Source organism: Vanellus vanellus (assembly GCF_965231255.1).
Source record: "Vanellus vanellus genome assembly, chromosome: 12".
In the NCBI taxonomy this organism is placed as follows: Eukaryota; Metazoa; Chordata; class Aves; order Charadriiformes; family Charadriidae; genus Vanellus; species Vanellus vanellus.
Window position 1 is genome coordinate 11,106,100 of NC_138917.1, and position 17,914 is coordinate 11,124,013.

At 37.3% G+C, this 17,914-nt stretch overlaps 1 protein-coding gene across 1 annotated transcript in view; it reads left to right on the forward strand.

The window, feature by feature from the left end:
* The window catches only part of NFAT5 (nuclear factor of activated T cells 5), a 68,168-nt gene that overhangs the window by 24,604 nt on the left and 25,650 nt on the right, over window positions 1-17,914 (forward strand). The window contains exons 2-3 of the mRNA XM_082489508.1: window positions 2,526-2,651; window positions 15,390-15,948. Of these exons, the coding sequence (XP_082345634.1) occupies window positions 2,526-2,651; window positions 15,390-15,948 (685 nt within the window). The remainder of the gene's footprint in view (window positions 1-2,525; window positions 2,652-15,389; window positions 15,949-17,914) is intronic.

Sequence of the window (17,914 nt, forward strand, 5' to 3'; positions counted from 1 at the left end):
TCAAGTCTGTATGCACATGCAACTTAAAAAATGTAGGATGAAAAATAAAGGCATGATTCATCTTTTTTCATAAAGGCTAATATTTAGAGTATCTTTAAACTACGTAAGTGCTCATACACAGAAAAAGTACACGATACTCCTGCTTAATAAAGTGTAATATGTTATCACTACAAAAGGACTAACTTTTTTTTGGGAAAAGTAAATGAAGTATAAAATGAGAAGCATCACTGTAACCATATCTTTACATAACCAGTTTTAAACTGGTCTCATTTATTTTTCCTTGAAAGCCAGTTTTATGGTGTTGCGAATTGCTATTTCAGAAGAGTGAGAAATTAGGCCTTAATAGCTGAGGAAAAAAGTTAATTTTGCAAAGGGAACTCATCTTTGAGGGAAATGCTAATGCATTGTTCCCATAGTAAAACCTGTTCCTCATAGTAAAACAGGAGCAAAAGTAAAAAAAGTAAAACATGAACAAATGTTTGTCTGTTCTCTTTGCCTTTTGTACCCTTTCAGATGTTCAGTAAGCTCAAATAAATATTTATTTTTTTTTCCCCCAGATCGTTCCAAAGAATAAAACTATGAATTTATGGTTAGTGAACTTGAGCTGTCTCAAAATATTTTACTTGTACATTGTCTCAGTATTATGGGCAACTCTTACAGAAAACCTCTGCAGATATTTTGCAATTTGGATTGCAACCTCTGATTGCCAGTATATTGATTATCAGTTTAAATAAAAAAAAAAAAGATTGCTGTTCTGTTTATTTGTCATGTTATTTCCCTGAAAAGTGGGTGTAGCTAAAAAAAAGGTAAAGTAAATTAAAAAAACCCATCTTACAGCAGGTGGGAAGCAGTTTGATAGGCTGCGGAGCTACCTCAGGTTACACCTTGCTGCTGGTTCACAGCCGTTGCTGGTAGTTGCTTGTGACCTTGTGCATAACAGACAAGTAGTATCCTGTAAACAGCATTAAAATTTTCTTGGGCTCTTTTAATACCATTTTGTGGTGAGCGTATTGGTACTCTTACCCGATACAGCGACTGGTCTGGTTTGTGGCATAATCAGCATTTGGTACGTGTTATGTTTCTAATACAGTTATATGTTGCTGAGAGTGTATGTCACTGTGCATTTATCTTGAGTGTGTTTCATTTATTACAGGGCCTCATATGGATAAAGCTTTTTAGCTAACAACTCTGTGGGTTTTCTAATTTTTGTGGAGTTGCTGCACAAATATATTTTACTTTAGGATCAATTGAGTATAGTTGTTGCTTCATAAGGGAAAAAAGAATTTAAAAAATGCACATTGAGTTTTCCATATCTGTCTTGGGCACCTAAAATAATACATATAAAGGAATGTCCTGAAGTTTTGTGGTGTAGAATTGTTGATTCAGCATATAGTTGTTCATCTAGGTGATTTACGTCTCTGAATGGGGTGTTTGAAATGGTGCATCTTTGGTGTGTCCCCTGGAAGAGGCATGTTTGCAGCTGTGTGCTGCTGCCCGAGCAGTTATTTTCTCCGGATCACGCAGTGATCCATTCTCAGTTGCTGCGTGCGGCGAGAGCTCGTGCTGGCTGAACTCCGAAGTAGCCTGTAGTGTAGTAGACCATAGACGGGGACTTGCGTTGAACCGTCGGCAAGCGTGGAGAAGCAGGTTGAGCGTGGGGTCGTTCACTTCTTGTTTCTTGGCTGCTGCAGCTCTGTCAGGTAGCTGTGAGGTGGCCACAATAGAGAGGTGGTTCACAATAGTGAAATCACAAAAAATTTCTTAGAGCTTGTACTACTACTGCACAGGATCTGCCCCAGTTATATCAAAGAGCTGTAAACAGATTGGCACTAGGCATTTTGTTAGTGGAAATGGCTTTCTCTGGAGCATCTGTGTGAGTTTACGGGAGGGTTTGAGGCAAAAAACCCATCTAGACTAGGCTGGATGGGGCTTTGAGCGACCTGGTCTAGTGGGAGGTGTCCCTGCCCATGGCAGGGGGTTGGAACCAGATGATCTTTAAGGTCCCTTCCAACCCAAACCATGCTATGATTCTATGAAAAAGAAATGTTGCAGATAAATTACAGTAAAGGATCTTACATAACAAGAATCGGCACTTATTACATGGGAAGACTTTATAGGCTGTTCTGCAGCTGATGGTACTAAATTAGGCTCTTTGGAAGTCAGTTGCACAGTTTGAATTCTGAGAACAGGTTTGTCTTTGATTCTCACGTGATTTGTTGTACATGCTGTCAGCCCTTTCTTTCTGAATGAGTACAGTTTCTGTGGAAGTTCATGAATTATTTCTTTGTTTGAACAAGTTTGTGTCCTTTTGTTTTGGTCTTGAGAATGTGTATCAATGTTTTCGTGGTTTGTTGGTTTTCTGAAATAACTTTATTCCATGATGTTAAGATCTCCAAGCGCTTACTGTAACTTTTCAAAAGGTTCTGAAAAGGCTGGATTATAGTTCATATCTTTTAGGCAGAAACTTTATTTCTTTCTCTTACAGAATAGAAATAAACTTTTAATTAAATCTTTTTGTTCCACAGAATCTGTCTATGACCTTCTCCCAAAGGAGCTGCAGCTACCACCTTCCAGAGAAACATCTGTAGCATCCATGAGCCAAACAAGTGGTGGCGAGGCAGGTTCGCCGCCTCCGGCTGTAGTTGCTGCTGGTAAGCATTCTTATTTATTTAGTTGTGTTGTTAAGGTTTGTAACGTTCTGGCCAACATGAACAGTGCTGGCAAAGTTTTGACTGTAAAAAAAGAGCTTGTGGAGAAGTAGCAGAGTTCATTCTAGGAGAATTTAGGTAATATAAGTTAAACTGGGCGATCCAAATTATCAGGTATTCTATATTAATGGTTACTGTATTTCACATATGTATCTTCATAAGAAATAAGTTAACTGTTTTGCTGTTCTGTTACTATGCAGCACAGGCCTGTTAACTCCTAGAATGCACTCTGCCTGCAGAGGTAATAAATACCAATTTGGAACTAAGGCACAATGCTGACTGACTGTAAAACAGTGAATTCTAGCCAGGATAAAAAATGGAATGGGAGATCACATTTTGGGCCATGAAGCTTTTACCAAACTGTAAGCATGAAGAAAGGTCATGTTTTCCTTTTGAAGCCTGAGGAAGCTTAGTATTTAAACTCCATTCGCACATAGCTCTCTATTGTAATGTATTACAAAATTCTCAGATACATAAGAATATAATATATGTCAGGATGGCACTTTTATAAACTGATGAGTTTAAATTAGTTATTTTTCTAATTGACACCATATAAAAATGAGACATGACCTTTTTATCTTCATCTTTATCTTACTCTCAGTCATGACAGAGTCTTTAGTCTAAAGACTCTGTTATTGATCTTCATTAAACGTAAAAAAGTGAGGATTTAAGGGCAAAGCTCTGATCTGTGAGGTTAGCCTTAGTGCTGGTTTGCACCTGGAACTCTTGTCAGTAATTTGTGTATATCAGTAAACATCTGTGCAATGAGGAAAAAGAGGGAAAATGATCATGCTCATGATTGATGCATCTTTCTTCATTGGATAAGGGTTTTCTTACATAATTTGATCCCCGTATTTCTTACAAGGTCATGATCCACTTTCCTAATTGGCCTTAAATTGTTGCTTGAGAAAAATGTATATATTTAAGGTGAGGATTCAGATAGCTGCATTCTTATTTCTCTCTGTGAGTTCATATGCATTAAATGTTTGTGTGAGAATGTTTCCCAGATTTGCATGGTACAGGAATCCTGATCAGAAACTGAAGCCTTTGTATACTTGTCAGAGAAACTTTACAGCACTGCTCACCATTCATGTTTTGCCAGACCTCTTCTGAGACAACCTGTGGATTTAACTGTGCACAGTGGAACTTCAGTCGTTGAAAGAATTTGATGTTTTTATTTATGATACTGAATGGATTTGATATTTTTATATCACTTATTAAAAAAAAAATTGGGCATATATTTGTAAAATCAAGATACTTAATGGTCAGTTTGGTTCAAAGACATAGCAGCAACCAAATCCTGCAGAAACATGTACCTTAAAAACAACCGAATAAAGAAATCCCACAAACCCTGTTACACTCTAAATCCACAGATAGACATGAACTGCTAATTAATTCTGTATCTAACAGAAAAGACTTAAAAACTTGAATGGAACTAAATGTCTGTTACCTCCAGGTATTTAGTGTCTGCTAACAGCCAGTCCAGTTCCTTTTAAAAAAACATAAGAATAATGTTAGCTGTGTTTGGGTTAAACTGCAGCACAATTTTCTTGAATGAAAAACTTCAAAAAATAGTGTTGAGATTTTTTTGTAACACTGAAAGGAGACCTACTTGTTCAATTAAGAACACTTTTCAATGTCAGAGAGAGTGTAGTTTCACAAAGACTTTAAGCTGCTGAAAGAAGAGCTTTTCAAGTATGTGCTGCCCAGTGCGTTGGATCAAAGACCTGTTCCAGGTTCGAGTTATCCCAGATGGGTTCACTGCGGGTCTGCACAAGGAGAGGACTAAAGTGGGGAAGAAAGAGCAGTCAGAAAAGGTGGAGCTAGTTTCTCTCAATGGCTGTCAGTTTGTGCTGGTTTAAATTGCTTACTGAACTGTGGCTTTGGAGAGCTTTCATCAGTGTTGTGACAAGACACTTGAGTTTCTGGGTGCTTTTAAAATCAAGATCAGAAGTATTAAGCATAAGCAACTACAGTTCTCCAAGTTGTTAAAAATTTTCTTAAAAAACCCAAAACACCTAGCCATCCAACCAGAAAACCCCAAAGAGAGCAAAGACTAGTTTTGTTTTCATTGCTTATGTCACTTTCCACTACAGTGAGGGCAAGAACAATTGAACCTTGGTCTTTTATAAACACATAATTGTGATCACCAGGACAGTTCAACAGTGAGTTGTGCTGTGTATACATGTAAGGAGACGTGAGCCCCAGCCCAAAGCAACATTGCTGGTTCTGTTACAGGGGAATGGGTGGCTGACTCCCATAGGCATCACGGAAGGCTCAACTTCAGCATTTTGGCCAATGAAGTCATGTCAGTCATGAATGCCAGTCACTTCTGGTATTTTGGCCAGATAGTTTTAGCGTAACGTCTTAGTGGGGTTTTAGTTTGTATTTTCTCCTGTCCTCTACCACATCCTTTAAAGAAACTACATGTATTGTAGAACAGAGGAAGGAACATCAATCTCTACAAAAGTTGTAGGTAGGTGGGGGTAGGAGAGGTGAATTTACTGTTTGCAGTGGATCTCAGTGGACTGTTTTATACTTATAGCCCCCCACACCTTCCCCCAAATTTCTGCTGTGTGTTGCCTGATCAGGATTCCTCCTCCAAGCCGTCTTGAACTCAGCACTGCTGAACTGATGCTGGTACCCACAGTGCACAGCTGCCTTGGAGCAGGAGCATTCTCCAGTGTTCTCAGTTGACTTCCTGAATCCCAGGAGCACTTTTGCTTTTCATTGAGGTAGCTGTGTGTTTCTTCTGCACCCAAATCTCTCCGCTGTCTTAAGAGAATAGGACACAAGTGTTTCGGCTGCATTCTTGCTGTAGCCGTACCATGTTTCTAGAAAAGGGTGTGTCATATTTCACTATTTTCTATAATTGTTTTAGGATTGCTATAGTGTCTTTGAAAAGTTGCTACCGTGTTTTCAACCTTGTCATCCAACCTCTTGTAGTAATGAGAAGTCTGGCTGAGCTGGGCTCTGATTTCTTAACAGAAAAGTAAGAGGAAAATCAGCCTGGGCTTTGTGCATGTCTGTATGCTTATACAGGAAAACATAAATATGTGTTTTGCACTTACATTTTAAAAGACCAAGACTAACCATTCATTTGCATAAATCAAGTCCTTAATAGCAGACTATAGGCACATTTTCAAGGAGCTGACACTGTACAGGTGATAGGTTGAAGAGGAACTTTTGCAACCTAGTGTTTCTGTATCTGAAATCTTTCCCTTGTTTTGTGCAAGTCTCTCTCTTTTTTTAAAAAAAAAATTTATGTCAGCTCTTACTTGCTCTAAAACCTTACTTTTTTTGGAAACGATAGGGAAATGGTAGTTCAGTCTCCATAGCATTGTAGGTACTGTCACTCGTTTCTAAAAGGAAGGGCTAATTTGAAATGCTGCTAGCAACACTGTATGTAGAAGTCCGTTGCAGATATGATTACTCTTGATAATGAGAGGCTTACATTACAGGGAATGATCTGAAGTGGTGAGAGCTTTTTGCTGCTCCTGTAATAGTTAACACAGTTTGTTATTTGCTTCCCAAAACACAGACTAAGGTAGTATCTGGCTGAAGTTCAACTTACTTGAGTCACTTTGCTGTGAGGTTTTGTTCCATATAAATCACATTATAAGTGAGAAATATATATTGCTGCAGTTAACTTCTGGTTTTTTTTGGAGGAGCAGGATGGGCTGTTTTTAGCAGTGATGACCTTGCAGGGGCAGACTTCTAGTTCTACCATTGGAATTTTGTTTCGTGATTTACAGAACAGTTTAAAGAGTATTAATATCAAATGTTGCTGATTGGATTTTCATTAATTTGTTAATAAATGTGTATCTCATTCATTAATCCAGACAAAAGAGGTATTACCCACTCTCTGAATATCAAACAGGCAAGTATAATTTAATAGAACTCTAGGATTTTGAGCTGCGATGTTCACAACCTAAGCTGCTATCTCAAGCTTCTAATTCTGTTATTCTTCTGGAAAGCAGAAGGGAGGAAAAGGATCTGCTTTTACTGCTAGAAACTGTTTTCTGTGCTTGCTATTTGAATTACAAGTGTCTTTGTTCAAGGGACAGGAAAAGGAGGATTTTGCCTGGTGCGGTACCATAAACACATTAAATATGAATCATCTTCTAGACTCTTGAAATGCATGAGGGTGTCATGCTGAGAAATGTCATTGTAGGCTGAGCCTGGAGATTTCTTATATGAAGTAAATGTGCCTGAAGCTTTAATAATGCCTTCTACATAATATTTTTAGGCTCCAGTTACAAGGAGAGGTGCTTGATTCTTTTCAGTTGGCTCTTAAAGGTTGAACAATTTTTTCGCGTTGATCAAGACATTGAACAAGTGCTTCAAATGCTTAAAATTCACACTGCTAATTTAAGTCCTTTCTCAAAGCTGTCTTTCTAGTTAGTAGGTCAACACCTTGTTCTGTCTTTTGGGGATGGTTCAGCAGTATTTTCGACCACGTCCTTTAAACAAGCATTGCATTTTCATCTTTTATCTGCAGTAACAGGAATGCTCAAACCCTCTGAACCCCAGTGAAGAAAACTGTTAGAGAAACTTCCTTGCTTTTCTGCTTATCATCTGTTCATTCTTTCTGTAGCAGGTCTTGAAATGCGCTTTTTCAGCTTGTTGCTGATTTCTTAAGCTGCTCTTCAACTTCCACAGAGGCGAATATATATTTTTCCATATTTTTTGTGTTGCTCCCCAGGATAGTATTTCCTGCATCATTTCCATTCTGACAGTTTTCAGTTCTTATCTCAAATTGAATTCTCCGTTCTTGCTGTAACAAAAGTGGAACAGTTTTTATGCCACTGAAGTGTATTTACAGAACTCTCTTTGCGTTCTTCATATTTGGATACCATTAATCTGTGATGTGTTGAATTTTTCTACTCCAAAACATCTATGTATCCTGGGAAGATATTTGGTAAATGATAGAAGTTTTACCTTTTTGTGATCATGCCAATTTTGTGCTCCTCTTTAACTAAAGGGACAAACTAGAGTAATTGGCTTTTTTGATGAGAGTTGTTATTGAAATACTTGCTATAAGTGGTTTTGGTCACTTTAATTATGAAAACAAGGCTTTGCTTCTCAATTGCTACTGTAGAGAAATGGATACAAATATTTGAATCATCTGTGGGGTAGAGACCAGGTGCTAGGGGGTATGGGTTGTGTTTTCCACTGCCAAGATAAGGCTTTTTTGTCATTCTCAAGCTAAAGATTCTAATAAAGCTTCAAAATGGAGATGTGTGAGTGGGTGTTTTAGTTTGGTTTTTTTTTCCTGAGTAGATAATCAGGCTTCTTGATTTTTATTTTTAATGAAAATATTTTGTCAATTTATCATCCTTCCTGGTGTCATTAGTCAGTTTTTCCTGTTGATACAGAAATAATTACCAGAAATTTCAAAGGGGATATCAGTGCTGCTACTAAGTCTGTTATCCTGGGCTTATAAGTGCATGTTGTAAACAAATTATCAGAAAAAAAAGATCCTTCTTTGTAGTTGATCTCCAGTGCCTGTAAAAACTTCCATTTCTTTGTAGGCTTTTCCCTTCCCCTTCCCACCACCCTCCCAGTTGGAAATGCCTTCCTGTAATTTCCTACGAGGATGTCTTCCAGGGATTTCTGTCTGCAGTGTGCTTGCTTCAGTCATGTGTCAAATACTTCTTTCTTGCAGAATTAATTTAAACCAGATCCTAATGCTCTTTAAAAATGCGTCTTCCGGGTGCTGTACAGTGCTCTGGCTTGTTAGCACTAACATAGAGTAGACAAGTTTAAGGAATACTCCTGGCAGTAGTGTGTGCCCCAAAGAACTATGGTGGAGCTAATTGCGTTGCTCTGGGAGAGGCTGGGCTGTGATTAGGTACGGTCAGGGGCGGTGGAGAGGTTCCTTCATTGTTCTGAACTGTCTGCTGGTGAGAAGTCATCGCTGGGAAATGCAAAATAAAAAGATTTCTTCTACTATTTCCATTTTATGGGAACTTTTTAGACAACGTGTTCTCTGCAAATTCGGTTCAAACATTGTAGTTGTATGGGACTGTGTGTGCGTTGAGTGCATACCTGCTCCTCTGCAGGGAGCAGAGCTTCCTTACAATTACCTATACAGGATTATATAGACGTACTCTAGATCATCTCTTTTTTTTCCAAATTAATCTTAATATCAGTCTTCCTGAATCTCATATAGTCAGTAAACCAAATTTTCCAGAACTGCTCAGTCAAACACAAGCTGTTTTATCATTCTGAGAGATTTTTTTATGGTAATTTCTTACATTAAGTGGCTCCTGTTCTTACATCAAAAAGGATTGAGTATTACTTCCGGACAAGAGAATTCCCTGTTCCTTAATGAAAAAACAAGCCAGTGAAGGGCAAAAAGAGAACAGTCTTATTGTACTGTTATATTTGGGCACCTCTTTGCAGTAGCAGCATCAAAGACTTCACGAAGGCCAAGAGGAGTTCTTAATTTCTCAGGAAAAAAAAAAACACAACACCTGTGTATCTAAAGAACGAAATAATCTGTTTCTTAAATGGAAGTGTTCTTTGTCAGATCCATCAATCCTGACATCACTGTACAGTCTTTTAGGGTACCGGGCTATGGAGGGAGCTGAGGAGATGACAGGTAGAGCTTGAAGAGAGCAGCTGAGGGTCCTAGAGTTCTGACTTGCTTGTATGCAGCTGGTTATCTCTTCGAGTGGGGAAGGATCTAAGATACGTGGAATTGGTGTATGTGAGCCACCAATAAAAGTTCTACTTAGATGCCTAAACTTGAGTGTTAATTTAATAATGGATGTAATTTATAACAAAAACAGATTGATTCATGTATTTACCCAAAGTATAATGCACTGCTTGGTGTTCAGCATGTGAATGTAAGGGGAATTTACACTGTTGGGCTTAATGTAAATTAAATTAACCTACCTATCTTGAATCTGAGTGTTTTTAATAACTGGTGAATTGGATTGCTTTATTATATTTGCTGGGATGCTAGTTTTTTTCTCTATTAATACACTTAACTTGCATTCTAGCTTCGCCATTCAGAGACAGGCATCGAGTGGTGGGTTGTGTGACAGTGTCTGTCAATAGTGAAGACAAATAGTGCCAGAGACACTTAACCCATCCAATCTCACCCAGGGTATAGGTCGGTCTTGTTTTCAGACTTCTTCATAAGTCTCTTTTCTTTCTTTCCTTTTTTTTAAATTTTTTTTGTTTTATTTCTAAATAGTGGATTGATACTGATTTGAAACTAAACTTTTTGGAAAAGTTTTTGACATTACATCAGTAATACAAGAAGAAGAAAAGTAGAAACTCAAGTTTGGCATGTGAGGTGTTGAAAGCAGGTTTGCAGCCACTTTGTAAGTTCTGGTTATTACCTTTAAAACCTTTGGCAACACAAGGTTTGATGGTGGAAATTTTGCACATAGTATCCTTCTGGTTTTGTTCTGAAATTGTTCTCTGTGTCCAGTGGTTCAAATAAACCAATTAACATACAACAGTCTTATCAAGAACATGACATGTTAGATAAACTAATAAATTTAATAAATGGGTATACTTCATATATTAAGCTTATTACACCACCTAAACCTCTCCCTGTGTGTTGAGTTTTCATTTTTGACACTTAATTGTTTTCTGAACATAGTATAGGGGGTTGCATGGGATGCAAGTTAGGTACTGAGAAAAAGGCAAGTTCTCTAATGGTTTTTTGCTAGTCCTGGCTGTTCATGCACAGGTGGCTGAAAAACTTGTAAACCCAAAAATATCTCCCATTTATTTGTGTTTGCCATCTTAAGCTTTCCAGTCTGGGAAATGACTTGCTTTGCACTCCAGCTGCAATTAAAAAAAAAAAAAAAGTCATCAGGACACTGTTTATTTCTTTCTGAGAACTTGGTAATCCTTGTTATATTTAAGGATCTCTTTGGAAAGAATGAACAAGGATTTCAGGGTTGGCTCCGCCTAAGTGTTATCTAAAGACAAGACTCCCTCAATGCCAAGTAGTGATTTTTTTTAAATTTTTTTTCTTTCTCCTGCTTTTCAGACCTTTTTTTAGAGGCTGAATGCCTTATTTGACTTAACAAGATAATAGGATACAGAAATATATATCATTGCCTTAGTTGCTAACTCAGGAGGTAATAAATTTTATTTGTACAATGCTATGTTATTGAAAAGAAAAAGACTGCACTGATTTGCTCATGGGGATGCTCTTTGCTGTGTGTTCCCTTAGTCTGTAATATTATATTAGCCTGTGATTTTTAGCAGCATGCATTTGTTCCCCATGCGTGTTGCATCCCTCCTTCTACTGCCTGCTTTTTGGCTGCTTTTTGTTTTCAGAAGGAACCTGAATTATTCAGTCTCTTGGTTGTGAATGTAATTCTGTTCACTCCCTGAAAGTGAGATAAATGTTTGGGAGTGGTAGACACCTTTTAGACTTTCTGGGAAGCAAGTGTACAAATGACTGGTATCATGAACAACTGGAATTGCTTTGAAATTTAGTCTTCCTAAGGGTAGTGCGGAGTAATTGGTTATCTTTATTTGCAGTCTGAACTCTGGCACTAACCACTTAGTTCTTGCTTATTTTATGTCTTCCATTTACACGTTACAGAATTGCTTGTTATTGATGGGTAAATTATGATGTCCAAAACAGAATCAAGGCTAACTTATGCTGAACTGTTTGATATCATTCTGCCTCTCTTAGAGGAAAAAAACCCTTGTAGAACAGGCAACAGATTCAGAATTACTTATGTCAGCTACCTCACATGTTACAGTGATGGCAATGTATAGATTCAGGAGGTTTAGTTTCAACAGTGATCAAAGTTGTTCTAATATAGAAGTAGTTTTCTTTTCTCTCTCATTTTTTTAATTAAGAAAAAAGAAAAGAAACACCTTGTAATGCTGGTGCACGTTTCATTTATAATATTGTGGCTGCATACTTGCCATAACATGCACTTGGCTTCTATTCAGTGTTGTTGCTCTGAAAGCAATTTTTATTTTGAGGCTGTATTAAAATATATTCAGTCTTATATTTCAAAATGTACATACTCACTTAAACTATATATTTGTCATTGCAAGCACTGTTAAATTGAAAATGAAAGAGCCACCTGTAACAATTCCCATTAATATGTGTCTAAAGAAATTAACTTCAAATAAAAGAAATGCTCAAACTGGGAAAGGCGTGTGTATGTTTCCACTCTTAACTTGACAGACCAGTGACCAGGTACAGCGCTCACACTGAATCTCCACTGGTTATATTTTGTTTATTATCTGCATGTTGGGGATAATTTGAGTCCTCCAAACCAGGAAATGCAAAATACTGTCACCTTTTAAAGCAATACCATTCAAGTTTGAATAACTGAAAACTTTATTTTAAACTTTTTTTTTTTTCCCAAACTGTAGCATATTCAACCAAGAGATCTCCTTTGAGTATCAGATACGCAGGTGTTGTCACTGGCTTTAAAATAAATTGGTAAACCAAAACGGGAGCCATGTAAAACATATAGTGGTTTATTCGTTATAGTGACTTTGTGAATTCTTATTTGGTTGGCCCTGTTTATTTATTAGTTCAAAGGAAGATGAGTTGGCTAAAGTCCTGCAGACCCTGTGATAAAACATAAATTTTACTAAGTTTCTTAGTATTTGTCTAAGTTAAAACGTTACTAAAGCAATTACTAGTTTATCCCCCAAAATAGATTTTAAATTTGTCTATTTGATTGTCCTAATATAGCCAGTTTATTTTATTAGCTGTAATATTTGTCATGCTTTCTCACATATTTTTAATTATTATAATAGAGAAGACACTGGCCTGTACATACTTTAAAACTCTTGCATGTTTATGGATGGTAATGACATTCATTTAAACATATATAAGGCTAAAGACAGATGTCGCTGATAAATGGAGAGTATAATGAATTTATAATGGACAGTATTTCTTTCCTTTTTAAATGTATAAAGGAAAAACATACACACATATTCATACACATACATGCTTTTTAACTTCTAGGAAAAAACCTGGAGGAGAAATTGTTTTGGATAGCAATAATGAGAACAACTTAAATATTGCAAAATGCTGCACCCAAAAATGATACCGTTGCCAGCTCATTTAGCTTTATGCTGAAAAGTATTCTGTTTAGTGATGTATTTATTTTTTTCTTAGGAAAGTGAGGGGAAAGTACAATTGTTGCATTTCTGGGCAGGGTATGCATTGAACCATTTGATATGCAGGGTATGATCAGTCTTTGGCATACCTGTTCCAATGGAGACCTGTGTATGGATTGTCACTTTAAGTTTTTTCTTATACATTCTAAAACATTTACAATATTTGCTGCAAAAAGATAAGTCTTTGATATTCAACTCTTGGAGGAAAAGTCTTCCAATTCTAGAGCCCTGCTACCTGGTTCAATGTATGTAATTACTTATTTGTCAAAGTCTTTGTCATGGACAGGCAAACACGAGCCATACATACACTGTGTTGTACTGTGCATGATACTTGGTTTCATCTGTTAAAAGAATTGATTTTAAATGGGTGAAATACTGCTGTTCAGTAATCCAGTTCTGCAGCATTCCTGCTGTGTGCTCCATGTATTCCGTTTGCAAACACTTGCATGCAGCATATATGCTGTATGCATGCTGCATATTTCTATTTCTTTCTGTTTGAGTGTATAATGGTGAATGGAAACTAATTCTAATTTAAGAAAACAAAGTAAACATCCCAAGTAGCACCGATCTTTCTCAACTCAAAGTGGCTGCAAATCAGCTCTTAAATATTGTCACTGAAATTAATATCTAGATTTAATAGTTCTTGCCAATCCTATAAATGTTTTTGAAAAAAGCATTGCATTAATGCATGATATTGAAAGGATAAATTTGCCTTTAAATTGGAATGCAGTTCTAAGTGACTGAATTTTCCAATTTCAGCCACTATATTTGCCAAAGAACAAACTGGAAAATGGAACTGGTATCATTCATCTGCGCCTGGTTCACTGGGAAGTTTGGAAAGGGACTTCCTATGAAGATAAAAGCAGAGTAGTTTATTGATAAACTGTAATGACCACTACTAAATTTTACAATCTGAACTCGTGTAGGTTTACTTTTAAATTAATTTAGCACAGAAAAGCTGTAAGAAACAGTAACAGTTTAAAAATACTTTGTCATCAGTCATTGATACCCACTGGTAATCACAAGGAGGCTGATTTATAGGAAGGTTTGCTAAGTTTTGTTGTTAGTTAAATATATATATATATCATGGCTGAACATACTTTATTCTGTTACTTTTAAATAGTTTAAACTGGATAAAATAGTTCAACTACCTCTAAACCTTTTAGACTTGAGAAATTAATAGAACATTCCGGATTTTAAGAAAATCCCAAACAACAAAAAGGAAAACATTGTGTTCCTCTTAATAATAGGTATTACCTCTACGACACTAGTAACTAGCTGAACAAACATATTGTATAATTACATATGTATATTATGTACAATTTGATTCCAAAATTAGATTATTTCTGTGGCTCTGGTTTATTGTGTAAGGTGTGGTCAGCAGTGCAGAAATACAGAAGGTAGCATCTCCCCCCTAGGAAGTTTAAATCTGAATATAAAATTCAGTTACTTTATTCCTCAGTGAGCTACAGCTGATTTAAATAAATAGAGAAGCCTATGTTTGTCCATACTGCTTCCTCTCAAATGTTTTAGCCTACGTTTTCAACTGATCTGTCCATTAAAATTCTTCAGTGGAAATGATTATGGTGTTCTCCAGAAATCTTCAGGGTTTTGTTTTAATCATTTAGCTGTCCTTTCATGTTTTGAAAACAGATTGATCTGTGTGAACTCTGGAGAAGTGACAATGACATTGTTTAAAATATCCTGCTTAATATTAATTTTTCAGAGGTCTGTCCCAAGCTGTCTCTGTACGCATAAGGGACTCAGCTAATAAAGTCTGAGAGAAATCAGTCTCAGTGACTGGAAAGAGTCAAATTACAGAAATTTCATGTCTTCTTGTATCAGCATGTCGCCAATACAGATATTTCATCCCTGTTCTGAACCTTCAGAATAAACAGCTACATCATAGTGACTGATACCAGTTCCATTTTGCCTACCAACTCAGTTGATTTTATATTTTATTTCTCATTTATGATGGAATAATCAGCAGCTCTTTTTCTCATTTATTTTCTCATATTTTTATTCCAGGATTTGCCTCTGAAGCAGGGAGTGTCTGCATTAAAAATGACCTGTAGTTCTCTGCTTCATAGGTTAGAAACTTATTTTAATATTTTGTGGCTAAGCACAGTCCCGTCTTTTTCAAAAATAAAAATTTCTGACAATAAATTGTTTAATTGGCATTGAATGTGGATTATATGCATTTTGCACTGGGGCTTCCATTATTTTAGATGAAATGGCTTCTACACAAATAATTAGTCCAGCTGAGGCATTGAAAGCTCTGTTTACTTGCAGCCATTTTTATGAATTAACATTAAGTTTTAAAAAAGTTGATTACAGTGGATCATACTAAGTCTTATTTGGACATTTCCAAAGTACTGTATTGGTTAGGCTGTATTGCTTTAAGCATCTACATTCTAAAACTTACCAAATTCCAAATATTTGTTGGGGGAAAGAAATCAGTTAATAAATCACTTTATTTCAATGGGACTGCTATAGCCAGCACACACAGAACCGTGTATCTTGTATTTACTTCTGAATTATACACCGCAGATGCTTCTTCAGCTCCTTCCTCTTCCTCCATGGGCGGTGCTTGCAGCTCCTTTACCACCTCTTCCAGTCCTACCATTTACTCTACCTCAGTCACCGACAGCAAGGCTATGCAAGTGGAGAGCTGCTCCTCAGCCGTGGGGGTAAGTAACAGAGGGGTAAGTGAAAAGCAGTTAACCAGTAACACAGTCCAGCAGCAGCAGTCAACGCCGAAGAGACACACAGTCCTGTACATCTCGCCACCACCTGAGGACTTGCTGGACAACAGTCGGATGTCCTGCCAGGATGAGGGGTGTGGATTGGAGTCAGAACAGAGCTGCAGTATGTGGATGGAGGATTCACCCTCCAACTTCAGTAACATGAGTACCAGTTCCTACAATGATAACACTGAGGTGCCACGTAAATCACGCAAACGAAATCCAAAGCAGAGGCCAGGGATCAAACGTCGAGATTGTGAAGAGTCCAACATGGATATATTTGATGCCGACAGTGCCAAAGCTCCTCACTATGTCCTTTCTCAGCTCAGCACGGACAGCAAAGGCAACTCAAAAGCAGGAAATGGGTTGGTATCTGTTTTTTGGTTTTTTTTTTTGTTGTTGTTTTGTTTTTTTTAAAAGTTCTATCATCATATGTAAAACCAAACTAATAAAACTCCCTCCACGAGTCAAGTGTTCTACTCAGGTTCTCACATAAATCCCTTCCCTTCTCTGCTGTTCCCTTTTGCGTCCTAGCCTATGATAAATTCTCATTAGACTCGTTAATCTTTGTTTAGAAGATAAAGCTAAACTTCCCTGCAACAATTGGACGCAGCACTGATTAGCTAATCTGTATTTTTGTTAATCTGTATTCTTGTTTAAGTGAAACTCCTAACAGACTGCACAATTCCATTTATAAAATGGCAATGAAAACATTGTTGTATTTAAAAAGAAAGACAGAAGTGGACTGGACGCACCCTAAATTTTAATGGTTTTTGCAGGAGTTTATGTGAGGATTTCAGTCTGTGCACTTTACCTGCTTTTGTTTATGCCTCTCTGTTTATCAAATAGAGAGTGATGGGAGTAGAATTTAATTCCTTGTTAGGATTTCTCATTATTTAAATTAACACATGCTTTACTTTTTTATAAAAAAGTCAAGATGATATGGTGAACCAGATTTTGTTTTTTCTTGTGAATTCACTTCTGTATTTGATTTTTTTCAGAAATAAATCTCTAATCCTGTTTCTCTCTGTGCTTCTGGGTTGTGTGCATGCGTGTGTCTGTATGTGGGCAAGCCTGGGTGGTGGTCTCTCATCTCTCCCACTTCACACTGTTCACTAAATGCATTTCAGTAGTTGCTTAAAGAGGAGAAAGTCCATCAGTTTACAATAGTGTGTTGATACATTTTCTTTATTTTTTTTTTACTTGTGGCTTCTTTAGTACTTTTAAGATGGATGGTCAAGTGGATAGATTTGGCTTTTTAATTTTGTTTTGGTTTTTGGGGGGGGTGGTGTATTTTGTTTCTGTTTTTACTTTTATGTATGTGCTCGCAGTATGTTCTAATGTTCATCACAGTAATGGTGAATATTAAAATTTGACTGATGGGAAAGATTATGAACTTCTCATATTCCAAAGGGAAAGAGCCTGGAGTCTGTATTCCCAGGGTCATTGCAGTTCCATACTTAAAATTTCACTGTGAGAAAATGATTCAGAGAAACTCTCCAGAGTGTGCTGCCCTGGGTACCGCATCGGGAAAAGCTGAGCTGGTTGGTACCAGGAGCATTGGCTCTGCTGCCCGGTCCTGTCTCCTTGGACCTCTGGGTCTTCTGGTGTTTCCTTACGACAGCCGCTCTAAGCTTGACTGCAGCTGTCCAGCATCTCTCGTTTTCACCAGCTGAAATTGAGAATAAAGTAAAACATACTACATGGTAGACCTGAAAAAGCAAATTAGCGTATGTAAAGCAACTGCTTGGAACTAGGAAACTGCTTCCACCGAGCACAAAGGAGGTCAGGCTCTCCCGTACAACGGGAGGAAACTTTATCGAAAGGCAAGAACTGTGTGACTGTAAATGCGATCTCTGGACAGAAAGGGGAGATTTAGAAAACTCTGGAACAATATGTATGATCTCCATCTAATATATCACAAGGCTGTAACGTTGCCTGAAATATTCAGGGCTAACCAATGAACACTCATCGGTACTGTCAGCAGCACTCTGTGAACACGCAGGGATAGATAAGCATAATTTTTTTTTTCTGATGTGTCTTATACAGACTAGTTTGAACTGTTCCTCTTACGTAACAGAATTGTCCTTGTAAATAAAGGCCCTGGGATAAGAAATGACCAAGATACTAGAAAAATTAATTTTGCGGTTGGAATATGGAGATTTAGCATTACAAATCTAGGTCACAGTAGTGACTTTTTTCTTTTTGCTTTCCAGCCTGATGGAGTTCAGCCAAGGGAGTTCATTTACTTTTGCCTTTAAGAAAAGAGCAAGGAAAGGACCCTTGCTAATTTGTGGGGTGGAAATGGCATTTGCCTCAAAACAGACTTCT